This window comes from Corylus avellana, chromosome 11 (genome assembly GCF_965113065.1).
Source record: "Corylus avellana chromosome 11, dhCorAvel1.hap1.2, whole genome shotgun sequence".
In the NCBI taxonomy this organism is placed as follows: Eukaryota; Viridiplantae; Streptophyta; class Magnoliopsida; order Fagales; family Betulaceae; genus Corylus; species Corylus avellana.
The window spans coordinates 1,906,427-1,918,957 of record NC_142500.1 but is presented as its reverse complement, the minus strand read 5'-3'; the positions used below and the strand labels follow the sequence as shown (position 1 = coordinate 1,918,957).

The window sequence follows — 12,531 nt, the reverse complement described above, 5'->3', positions numbered from 1 at the left end:
ACAACAACCAAAGACGTGATTCGTCTGTTTATGTTGTAGATCTATATACTAATTGAATGATGATATTTCTAAGGTGTTGTTTTATAATAGCTCTAAATATGCTAGATGCTATTGCGTATGTTATAAGATAATATTAAGGTCTTAGAGTTTTCAACTTGTTTATTTGACATTGTATAATGAAGCATTTTGCTCTAGATTGATTTTATATCAGTGAAGATAACTCATTTATTCAAATATATATATCTCGAAGGGATAAAGATTATTTTAATTTCATGATTAATATTATTATATCTAACGGTGTAAATAATATTATATTATTTAAAATTTTTAAATAACGTCTCAACCTATTTACTACATTGCATCATTTTAGCTCCTAAATACAATAAAACAACGTTAAATCCCATCAATTTTACTTAAGAGCAACCTATTCCTTTTTTAGGACAAGAATTTAACACATGAAGCATAAATAGAAGGAAAATAACCGCATATATGATCGGCAGGCCGGGAGCCCCATCTTTTTGCTGACATGTAACAATCCCATTGGCCAACTAAGAAAAAACTGACAGGTAAAAAAAAAAAAAAAGAGAGAGAGACGATTGCCTAAACCCTAGGCAGTTCGGATTCCAGAGAACAGAAGCTGTTGGCGGGTTGGGTTTTCATTTGCTCAAACAAAAATATATAAGAAAGAAAGTAATGTTAGCCTCCTTAACCCTATTTCTAGCGCCGGTTTCTCCTTCCCCATTTCTCTCCGTCAATCGCCTCTCTCACATTCACTCCTCTCCTCTCCCCGCCGCCGGTATGCACACATGCTCTCTATCTCTCTCTCTCTCTCTCTCTAATTGGATTGCATGATTGTATTTTGCTCTTTTAATGGCTCCTTTTAGTCATTTTTTTGATTGAAGTAAGTTGTCCATAGAATTTGTAGTAATTTAATGTGTTCAATGCGGAACTAGACAGACTTGTTGAGGGCGACATCTAGGAGGCTCGTTTTGGCAACAAAGATACACTCGGCCTCGACAATGGCAGCTGTAAGTCGATTTAAGTCACGATTCCACACTCCGATAGATTATTTTGTGTGTATGCGTGTTTAAGGAAGGTTTTTGGTGAAGGAATGTATTGTTTTGGTGCTAATTGCCTTGCTAATTGCATCGTGCGGTGCAATTGAGTTGTTGCTAAGAAGTAATTTTGGATTGTGCCATAGGAGGAGCCAAATCTGAAGCGAAAGCTGGCAAAGTTGTTCGAAGCTTCGCTTAAGGCAACGGTGCCTAATGTGCCGGATGTAGAGCCGTTGGTTGCTGCTTGCACTGCAAAATTTGGTGATTATCAATGGTATTACACTCGATTGTATGATGAAAATATATGTGAATTTATAGTGATGGGATTTTCTTACAAGTGGTTTTAATACCATCTCTAGAAATAGATTTCAATTTCGGTTTCGGGTTTCATAGGAGTTCTTTTTGGATGCTAAACTAGGATTTTGCCTTTGGTGTAGTAATAATGCGATGGGCCTATGGGCTCAAATAAAAGGAAAGGAAACTGAATTTAGGGGCCCCCCATCTATTGGACAGGTATGACATTAACTTTCTCTTTACTTTGTTATGTTCTTCTTGGTTATCAGAACTTATTTGATCATGAACAGTTGTGATATCTGTATTACACTTTGAATTGATTGTATCTGATAGTTATCTCTATTATTTTTCTGTATCTGTAGGCCATCATGCGAAATCTCCCTCAATCAGAAATGTTAGAATCATGTTCTGTAGCTGGCCCAGGATTTGTGAATGTCAAATTATCTAATAGCTGGATAGCTAAGGCATGTGCTTGTCTTTAACCTTTTCTTTTCTTTCCATTTGGAACATTTCTTTGTCTTTTAATTATTAATTTGTTTTTTTGGCTGGAGTGAAGGACCATCTGTTTTACTTCTCGTAATAGATATCTCATCAAAAGAGGAAAAAGAAAAAAAAAAGAAGAAAGAGAAGGGTTTATTTTTATTGTAGTTGGTACAACAAATTTGCATGGTTGGTTAACTCTAAATATTGCTGCTGCAGAGTGTTCAAAAAATGCTAATTGAGGGTATTGATACGTGGGCGCCACAGCTTCCAATCAAAAGGGCCGTTGTTGATTTTTCTTCTCCTAATATAGCAAAAGAAATGCATGTAGGCCATTTAAGGTCTACTATTATTGGGGACACGCTAGCCCGTATGCTCGAGTTTTCACATGTTGAAGTTCTTCGGAGAAACCATGTTGGTGATTGGGGGACTCAGGTAAATCTGGTTTGTGAAAATGTGTGTTTTTTATGTAGAAGCTGTTTGTCTTTAAGAAGGGCTTAAGTTATGACTATAGTTTTGTTTTCATGTGTAAGCTAGTAATGTCATCAGGTTTTATCCCCTTTGAATCAAATCCAATAGCTTGTATTTATGTACTTTAAAAGCTAAATGATTTCTGGATGGACATAACTCATTTTTTTTATAAGTCTAGATAACTCATGTTCATTGTTCTGGTTTGAATGTCGTGTTGTTCAGAGTTGAAGTGATTCGATCATCCATAGTTAAGTAGCTTTTGTTGTTTCAAAACTGATAATTGCTTGACTTATGAGTTATTCTGTAGTGTCGAGAAAATCTTCTCCTTTTTATCAGCACATTGCATATATTGTCTCAAGGTTTTCCTATGTGTTTGCAGTTTGGTATGTTGATTGAGTTCCTATGTGTTTGCAGTTTGGTATGTTGATTGAGTTCCTATTTGAGACGGTTCCAAACTGGGAAGATGGTAAGGGAATTGCTATTGGAGATCTGCAGGTAAGTGGAAACTACAAGATAATGTGGATTCTTGTTGGATATTGTCTTATTCCTTCTTGTTGGACCTGCCATTGGAGATCTTGTCCTATACTTAACCATACAGCGCTGTTCCGAAACAAAATGAAACCAATCTTCGCCATTCTTCCCTTCTGGCAGTAACCTGAAGCCCCTTCTTCTGCCGGTACCAGCCTCTACCACCAAAAAATTCCATGTCTATTGGAACACCATTGGGCGACAATGCCGGTAGGATCAGGCCTAGAGCGTTTCCAAAAGAACGAATGCTCCTTCGCTGTCAACAATTCCTCCATGGTGTCTAGTAGCCAGCTACTCTCACCTTTACTTAGAAAAATAACCCGAATAAATCCTCTAGACATCTCGTGAATCCTCAGCCCAGTAGAACCACCATCCCCCGCATCAACTCAAAGTATTTGGATTCCACTGAACAGCATCTGATCAGCCCCATGATAACCAGCTAAAACAAGTCTTCCAAAACAACACAAAGAAAGGATAGCAACTCTTAACAATTATTCTTTCTACTAAAAGGAGATGTTAGGGAGATCGTGAGGTCAAACTGAATTGTTTTGTTAGGAAATATGCCTCACCACATTTAGGTGTTCTTGTCAGTTCCTGCAAAATAAACTTGGAGTTAAGATGTGCTTCAAGATGAATTGTCATATATTCTCAAAAATGAAAAATTAAATGGACTTTGATGCTAACTTGAATCTCACTTTTTTTTCTAGGCATTCTATAAGGCATCAAGGGAGAGATTTAAGAATGATCCTGATTTTAAGGAGAGGGCTCAAAAGGCAGTGGTTCGGCTTCAGGTGATTTATTTACTTTTGTAACTCAAGGACTGAGGTTGATCTCTCAGATAATGCAGTGTCTTAGGAAAATACTAAAATATTTGAATATTTAGGGTTCTAATTATGTCTGTTGAATCTCTTTATATAAGTTTGTCATGGCTCAACTTTTGACAGGGTGGGGAACCAAATTACCATAGGGCATGGGTGCAGATTTGCGAAATCAGTCGGAATGAGTTTCAAAGGATTTATAGACGGCTTGGAGTTCATTTAGAGGAAAAGGTATGCAAACTTTTCATATCATGGTGCCACTAGATAGTTATTTACTTTGGGTTTCTTCCTACTTTTTGCATATCGAATGGGAAAATTGTATATTATTTCATTTGACTAAGGCAAGAAAAGGCTGGGATGGGGTTGGTGCAGGTATTAGGCTTGCATTGAATAATTTCTTGAAAGCACAACTGACCATGGCATGGATTTTTTATAACGATTTGTGCTGACCATTCCTTTGTCAAGTTTTTGCATTTTTTTCTTTTTTGATATGGAAGTATCTGCCTTGCGATTTTGGTCAATGTTCCTTATAAGCTTTTAGTTCTAGATTAAAGTCTTTATACATATGACTAAATGTTGAAGTAGCATAACTAACGCAAAACCCATTTAAGTAGATATGAGTTTTAGATGTAACAAAGTTGTATGTAATACAAGGGTTAAAGTGATGTGCATTATCCAAGCTACATAAGATGTTTGTTTAGTTACCTCTCTTTCTAATTTCCTTATGATGAGGGATGGGGAGGATAAAGGGTGGGTGGACGTTGAAGTAAAAGTAACGTTAGCTGCAATGTGAGCTTCAGTAACAGACCTGCTGTACCTTAGGGGCCTTTGTGGTATTCAATATTGCTTATGCAATATGAACGAGACATTACTACTTTATATTAGTGTTGCAAATAAATAAATTGCAAATGAGGAAATTACAGCATTTTCATTGTCATTGCATGAAATGCAGATGGATCCTTGCTTTCATATAGACTACTAAGATCTTAGTGTAAACCATTTTTGGATCATATCTTAGACTACTAACCATTTTTGGATCATATCTTATGTTAGTAGTGAGTTACTGAAAAGTAGGCAACAAACTGATATGTATATTTACATATGTATTTTCTTGCTGACAGGGGGAAAGCTTCTACAATCCTTATATACCTGAGGTTTTGAAGGAATTGACTGGTAAAAATTTAATTGAAGACAGTGAGGGTGCCCGTGTGATCTTTATGGAAGGGTTTAATATACCTCTTATGGTTGTGAAGAGTGATGGTGGTTACAATTATGCTTCAACTGATCTAGCAGCTCTTTGGTCAGTTCTTTTTACTATTAGTATCTACGTTTTAATCAATTTTGAAGTTGATGATTCCTTAGATTAGTTTTATGATCCTTTAGCTGTTCTCATATATTTATTTCTTCTACTATCCGATTTGCATAACTGATTGAAGTATCTTAAATGTTAGTACCTTCAAAAGAATAGTACTGACATTATAATTGTCATAATTATGTAATAATTGCTTAATTAAGGCATAAATTACAGATGACTTTCTATAGATTTTTGTTGCTGATATATTATGTGTGGGAAGCTTAGGCAACTTTTTGTTAATTGCATAACCAGTAGTCATTGGGATATGAAACAGTATACTGTTTGATATCTAACATGGATTGATGGCCGGAATCTAAACTGGATCTATAATATTTGATTGTTTGGAATATTAGCATGGCTGCTTGATCAGTTAGATGCTTCCTTTTTTTGCTTCCCTCGCCCCCTCCCCACTCACTTTCACCCTTGATGGGTTGCATATATGGGGATTATTTTTTTCTCATTTAACATGTTCATTTTGGATAAGAGTGCTGTTCTTTACACATACGTAGTTATTTATAAAGTTTGTATTACTCATTTGACTGCTGAGCAGCTGGGAAGTGTTAGGAAGCTCACTCTTATTGACAGTGCTGATTGCAATGTATAGGTATCGCCTTAATGAAGAGAAAGCCGAGTGGATTATATATGTTACTGATGTTGGGCAGCAGCAACACTTTCATATGGTGTTTAAGGTATGTTTTCAACACTTGTGAACCATTTTGTGGTGATTCATGTAGGGCTGGAAAAAACCCGCTCGAACCTTAGCCAACCCGAGCCGCTTTGGCAGCCCCTGACTGGGCTTGGCTCAGAATTGGTAACCATTTTTCTAATTCCGCCTGGGCGGAGTTAAGGCTCGTGAACTCCACCGCTTGAAGCCCCTCCTTGCCATAGATCTGGTACTTCTAAGGGTTGTTGAGCATGTGAAGATATAGATCTAGCACTTCTAAGGGTTGTTGAGCATGTGGAGATCATAGATCTGGCCCAACCTGGTGGAGTTACAGCTTGCGAACTTTGCCACCTGAAGCCCCTCATGAGTTTGTAGATCTGGTTCAGCCCTTTCGATTCCACGCAAAAATTCAAGGAATTTGGCTCTAGGTCGGTAACGGTTTTCCGATTCCAACTCCCTTGGGTTGAAATTTGGAATAGCCAAATTCCACCCCGAAGGAGTTGGTACCGACCTCTAGATTCATGCATGTTGTTTGTCATCAAAGTTATATGGTTGGCATCAATGTTCACAACTGGTAGTTGACAGTAATTTGAATTAACTGTCTTATAAGTCATGGGATAGTACTATTGTTAATTTGCAATTGGAAGTATAAAGTTAGAGACGCTTTTGCTTTTTATATTTCAGGCTGCCAATCGTGCAGGTTGGCTGCCAGATGATGACAAATCGTACCCTAAAGCTAGCCATGTGGGTTTTGGTCTTGTTCTTGGAGAAGATGGGAAGCGCTTCCGAACTCGTGACACTGAAGTCGTTCCGTTAGTTGATTTACTTGATGAAGCCAAGAGTCGCAGTAAAGCAGCCCTTGTCGAACGTGGTATGGTGGTGAATAACCTATTTTTTGTTTTATTTGTCACAAACGTGGTTTCACTCTCTATATCTTGTTTTTGTAATCATGTCTATGGCATCTCTTCTATTTTACAGTTGCAAGACCTATGGCCAGTAATGTATCTATATTGTCTGTTCTTATGACAAGTTCTTACTGCTAAGCATATAAACTTATGAAATCTGTAAATATTTCTTCTATTTTGTTTAGGTAAGGATGTAGAATGGACCGAAGAGGAGCTCGTGCAAACTGCCGAGGCAGTTGGTTATGGTGCTGTTAAGTAAGCTTTCCATACTCTTACATCTAAATCAATACCATAAACAAAACTCTATAAGTTCTTTCAGACTTAGTCTGACCCGTAAGTATCCCCACCAATCACCATAAGACATTGAATCTCTAGCTGTCCTACGAAGTTAAGGTATTTTTCCACCATGTAGTTTGATTTATTGTTATTTATTTCATTTCCAAGGTCATAGTGATATTGATTTTTAATTTACCTCTGACATTGCATTATCTCCTGCACAGATAATTTCATAAAGTCTGTAATTCTTTTTAATAGTGTATGAAATAGTCGAATAATGGGATATTTTACATTATGTTTAATCTTATATTTATAGCTAGGAGATGGTAAATGTGGGATATTAAGTGAAGCACCATGAAAAATACCTTGTTATTGAAGATAAGGTCCTGAAAATATTACATTTTGCTCTTCCTGGAAAATTTCCAAAGTTACATTGTGCTTAAAAATTGTGGTTCCAATGCCTGGCATTTCTATTTTACTGGAATGAGCATTGATGTTAGTATTCTGATACTTTTAAAATGGTTTTGACAGGTATGCCGATTTGAAGAACAACAGAACGACCAATTACACGTTTAGTTTTGATCAGATGCTAAATGATAAGGTGCACTTACCATTCACTGGTTTTGGATGTGTAGATTATCTGAAGCTAAGCTATGGAGCTATTAATATATTAGATCAGTTTTACGTTACAGAGTACTTTAGGCCTACTCTTATGCTGTCATGTTACTGCTTTCAATTGATCTATGAATCACTTTTAGAGTTGGCTATCTGATTACTGCTAGTTATTTATAAGGTTTTGTTGTCTATTTAACGTCTCTCTCTACCCCATGTATGCTTTAGTTGTTACTATTGCAACTACTTCTTTGTTACCACTGCCACCGCCCGTATTTGTTTCTAACTTCTCCAAAATTGATATGAACAGGGAAATACTGCTGTATATTTGCTGTATGCTCATGCTCGAATCTGTTCAATTATAAGGAAGTCTGGTAAAGACATAGAGGGGTTGAAAAATGTAAGTTTTCTTCTTACTTCCAGCTATATAGACCTAAAAGTTTTATGTTGCACTTGCATTTGTACACGGTTAAGCTTCGTTTGCCTCTAGCTTGACCTGAGTTAATGTCATAAGTACGGAATTTTAACTAGACCTGTGCAGCTACATTGCTATGGTAATCCTGGATGCGTAAATGATTCAGCTGTAACTTCCACCCATGATCGTAATAAAATGTTCTCAATGGGCAGTGCTGCTTTCCACTTTTATTCTGCTTGTGATCATTCCCTTCCTCTCTCCCCAACTTTTTTCAAATTTCAAATTTATGTTTTTTTGTAAGTTGATTAGTACTCTGGTATCTAAGAGAGAACTCAAAAGTTATATAAATATCGAATTATATATATATATATATATATATTTTTTTTTTCAGATTGAAATTGTTGGCTTTTGTTTTGCACGACATAGGAGTAAAGCAACTTTATATTGATTATAAGTTAATCAACATGATTAGACCTTCATACTCTTTAGGACATGTAAATAAGTGTAAATGGTTCTACCTTATCCCTGTAAGCTGTCTGTAGATTTTAAGGACTCAATTTTGTGAAATTATCCAGGCAGCTAGATAATACTGGGTCATGTGGCTCAGCCAGTGCACTTGTTGAAATCTAATGTTATTTTTGTTTCTTGTATATTTATTTGTTTGAGATAGACTGGGGAAATAGTGTTGGCTCATGCGGATGAACGTGCATTGGGGCTTCATCTGCTGCAGTTTTCTGAGGTAAGATGTCGCTTGATTCTCTCTTGCTTCTTGACCTTGGGATGAATGTAAGATCTGATTGTGGCATCTTCCATTTCTCTTCTCAGATTGTTGAGGAGGCCTGCACCAATCTGTTGCCAAATGTGTTGTGTGAATACCTCTACCATTTGTCAGAATGCTTTACAAAATTCTATTCCAATTGTCAGGTATTGTTCACAAACGTTCAATCTTATGGTTTATAAGTATGTGTTGTGTTGTTGATTAAATCACACCTCGGGGAATATATGAATATAAATACGAAATCTTTCTGAACCAACTTTGTGTTACTGAAACTTTGGTTAGGTGGTTGGGTCGGCTGAGGAAACAAGCAGACTCTTGCTATGCGAAGCTACTGCAATTGTGATGAGGAAATGCTTTTATCTCCTTGGGATCGTTCCTGTTTTCAAGATATGATACTCTATACAATAGAAAGGGTTCAAAATACATTTAATTTACGCCATTTGCTTTGTAGGCCGTACAGATTGCATATGGTTGCGAGTTTTGGTGAAACAATTCGACCATGCAGTGTAGTGGTTGGATTCTAGTTCCGAAATACTCTTTTAAGTTATGTGAATGGGGGAGCCGTAGTGTTTATTTTTATCAGCTTCTATACTTTTGAGTTACAAACTGAGCATGAACATAACATAAGATAAGGCTTAGTAGCTCGTGCTTCCTGTTAACTGTTGAGACTACCAGGACGACTCAAAAGATTTGCATCTGTGACTATGGCGAAGGAAAATCAAGATACGTATAAATGTTTTGGGGAGAGGGAGCTCCGTAGGATATACTCGTTTGTTCCAAACGTAGCCCTCTTTAAGCGAGGTTTTCTACGAAAGATCCAGTAAAACATGCACTTTGAAAGCTTAGTCTCTCCGGTGTTCACCGTTCTTTTTTGGAGAAATGCGTCATAAATGTCCCAATAAGAAATAATAAGATGTCGAACTTTTTTCAGTTAATGAGGATAAATCCTGTAAAATTGATTGGGAATTAAGTCTTACGAAATGATTATTTGGAAAAGAAATAGTTTTTAATGTGAATGAAAAGATTTGGAATAAAATATCCTTGGAATATAGACATTTCCATTGCCCATGAGAGAATTACTATTCCGAGAGGAGGAATATTCATTCTCTCAAGGGTAATGGATAATAAAAATGGCTATTTCAATGTTGCCTTAACATATACTATAATACAAGGTTATTTTATTCAATTTTTAATAAATGCTACTCTCTTTTTTTTTTCTAATGGAATAGCCATTATGAGTACAAAACATACCCTAATAATTTCTCGTAACAATTATGTTTAGGGATTCTTTGATCTTGCCCAACAATGTGGGGAGCGTGCTTGGTCAAACAATAAGAGTATTCATAATGGTTTTCCTAAATTTCAATCCAAATCAAAGGAATTCAAACTATTTTTTGTTTAATATATGTATTCTTTAATTTTCTTCCATATAGCTATTAAAATAAAATAAAATAAAAAATCTTGGGGGAGAAGACAATCAAGGTGTCAGGGAAGGAAGGAGAAAGTACAGAGCGAGAACATGTTGGTTGTTAAAAAAAAAAAAAAAAGAGAATTTTTTACATTAAACAATATTTAAATTGAGCTAGAGGGTGTTACTATAGTTAGATGATAATTTAGAAAATCTTTAGAGAAGCTAGTGGAGTGAGATTTTGAAGGGTTTTACCTAAATTCTTTTAGGAAAGTCACCGAGTGCCCTAAAAGATCGAAATTGGTTCAACATTCTAACTAGTATGCTCAAGAAAATTTTCATCTACTCCTGCCACATATTGTTCAAATTCTGCCCTCACATAATCGAGTGAATTTATAAACCGCAGAAACATCCTGCCATTTCAATATGTTCATGATAACAAATCTTGGAACATTCTTGTATTCCATTGTCTCCGATATCCACTTCGCTGAAAGTAGGGAAAATTCCTTACATCATTGCCTTATACGTTGATCACAACTCTTTCTTTTTGCTGCCCTTTTCGTTTTCTTCTGGATAATCTAACAGTTGTTCTGAAGATTTGGTGACAAGAAAAGAGTACTTGGAAAAAGATATAATCTTTACAAACTTAATTGATACAAAATCTGTTCCATGTTTCAAAATCAATCTAGTAAAAAGTATGCAAAACAGAGGTGAGCTGTGAGACTCCTCAACATGTGAAATACAATAACTCTTCTTTATTTTACAGGAAATGAAGGCCTAGAAGCAGCCAATAAACCACCTCTCCTACCCACAGAAGACGAAGAAGATCCTCGTCTTAAACCCTTCTTTGATATAGTAGCCTTGGGAAGAGTGCTTGATTTATGGCCATGATCTAAACCCCCTGCATAGCTCTTGCAAGCCTTCATTTTCTTTCTATGTTGTGGTGTCTGTGTCTTCTTTAGAAGATCTTCTAAGCTCTTCACGCTTGCTAGAGATGTGAAAGACTGTGACTTCCCTTCATAATATCTAGAAAGCCCTCTCCTGCAATATCCACGCCATTAATTCAATCCCCCCACCAACTCAGAATAACTTTAGATTGTTAACAAACAACATGTGAGAATGTTTTGCTTACTTTATCGGAAGATGGATCATGAGCTCAGATAATTCAAATAAAGGCCCGGATGATGATGCTGATGCTGCAGATGATGATGAAGAATATGATGATGTTGAAGAGGTTGCATCCTCTACCAATTCCAATGATGAAGACGATGATGCTGCAGAGTTTCTCGAATTTGTCGACGACCCAATTGATATTGAGTCACAATTATCCTCCCCACCTTCCATGACTACCCAGTTTTCCTCATGCCATCCTCCATTAGCACATGTTGAGTTTACTTGTTGATCACCCATTGAAGAAGAAGAAGAAGAAGAAGAAAAGAGAGGCAACTGGTTTTGTTGAGGAAGCATATATACATACATATATATGGTGCTACACGTTATGGAGTATATAGAGGATATTGAATAATATTCTGATAAGGCATGTAGGTTTATTAATGAAGAATCGATAAAAACTGAATACTTTAATGCTTTTTGATAATGTTTTTCTTTCTCATAACGCTTTATCTTAAAATTTGTCATTATCGTCACCTTATGGTCTAAATTTATCGGCTTTCCCATACAACTAGGAAAGAGGATAAGGTCTATCGAACACATCCATATCTGAGTCACCGTCTATTTTTCTTTCTTGGGCCTGTTTTCTAAGGTCAACATCTGGGCTACTTTGCCTCATAAAGCCATGACATTTTTGCATTTTTCAACGTTCCAAGGCACCATTCATTTCTAAAGAACAAAAGAAAAATTGTTTTGGGGCATCCATAGCATACCAGAAGCTTTTTGCCTAGGTCTAGGTGGAATCTCTGTGTAAAATCGACGAGTTTACAGAACATTTTTTGGTGGATATGGGTATACTTTCCACCATACCTTGCTTAACTTAACATACAACCTACAGTCCAACATGTCATTTTGCCCCCATTTTCACTATTTTTATAGTTAAAAAAAAAAAAAAAAAAATTCTTTAATTTTAAAAGTGCACGTGAAAATCACATAATCGACTGATTTTTAAAAAATAAAAATAATAATATGTCAAAATATCACTTGGACAGTGCTTTGCCTCCTGATTATATTATATTTTTCTTCTTTGACCTAGGAAAGGCTCCCTGCAAGGATTCATTCTTGTTGCCTAATAGATCAGCTGCTTTGTGCCTTATCAATTAGACACAAATTTCCTATGGGGTCCCAGTACTTGTGCGCATCATTATTATGGTGTTTGAATTTATCTCCACCGTTATAATTACAATTAATACACCGTGGTGGTTTTACCTCTTTTTTGGGTTAGGGCCAAACAGCTCATTGCAAGAGCCAATTGGTTTAATAGCATTAGTATTAGGGAAAACTACCTTTTGCCTCCATGAAC

At 36.3% G+C, this 12,531-nt stretch overlaps 2 protein-coding genes across 3 annotated transcripts; one reads left to right on the top strand and one right to left on the bottom strand.

The window, feature by feature from the left end:
- Nucleotides 1-621: 621 nt before the first annotated feature.
- Nucleotides 622-9,229, top strand: LOC132165535 (arginine--tRNA ligase, chloroplastic/mitochondrial). 2 transcript variants are annotated; one of them, XM_088511730.1, is made up of 18 exons: nt 622-796; nt 958-1,028; nt 1,202-1,329; nt 1,493-1,568; nt 1,712-1,813; nt 2,049-2,264; nt 2,715-2,795; nt 3,536-3,619; nt 3,773-3,877; nt 4,768-4,946; nt 5,605-5,689; nt 6,349-6,535; nt 6,755-6,824; nt 7,377-7,446; nt 7,768-7,857; nt 8,543-8,611; nt 8,698-8,796; nt 8,933-9,229. In XM_088511730.1, the coding sequence occupies exons 1-18, from the start codon at nt 694-696 to the stop codon at nt 9,041-9,043; spliced, it is 1,926 nt and encodes a 641-aa protein (XP_088367856.1). In that variant the 5' UTR covers nt 622-693; the 3' UTR covers nt 9,044-9,229. The 2 variants fall into 2 exon arrangements, with proteins under 2 accessions (XP_088367856.1, XP_088367857.1); XM_088511731.1 differs by having other exon boundaries at nt 761-796; nt 954-1,028.
- A 1,445-nt stretch (nt 9,230-10,674) lies between these two features.
- Nucleotides 10,675-11,642, bottom strand: OXS3 (oxidative stress 3). Its single transcript, XM_059576861.2, has 2 exons — nt 11,191-11,642; nt 10,675-11,099 (listed from the first exon to the last, which is right to left on the bottom strand). The coding sequence occupies exons 1-2, from the start codon at nt 11,535-11,537 to the stop codon at nt 10,814-10,816; spliced, it is 633 nt and encodes a 210-aa protein (XP_059432844.2). The 5' UTR covers nt 11,538-11,642; the 3' UTR covers nt 10,675-10,813.
- Between the last annotated feature and the right edge of the window lie 889 nt (nt 11,643-12,531).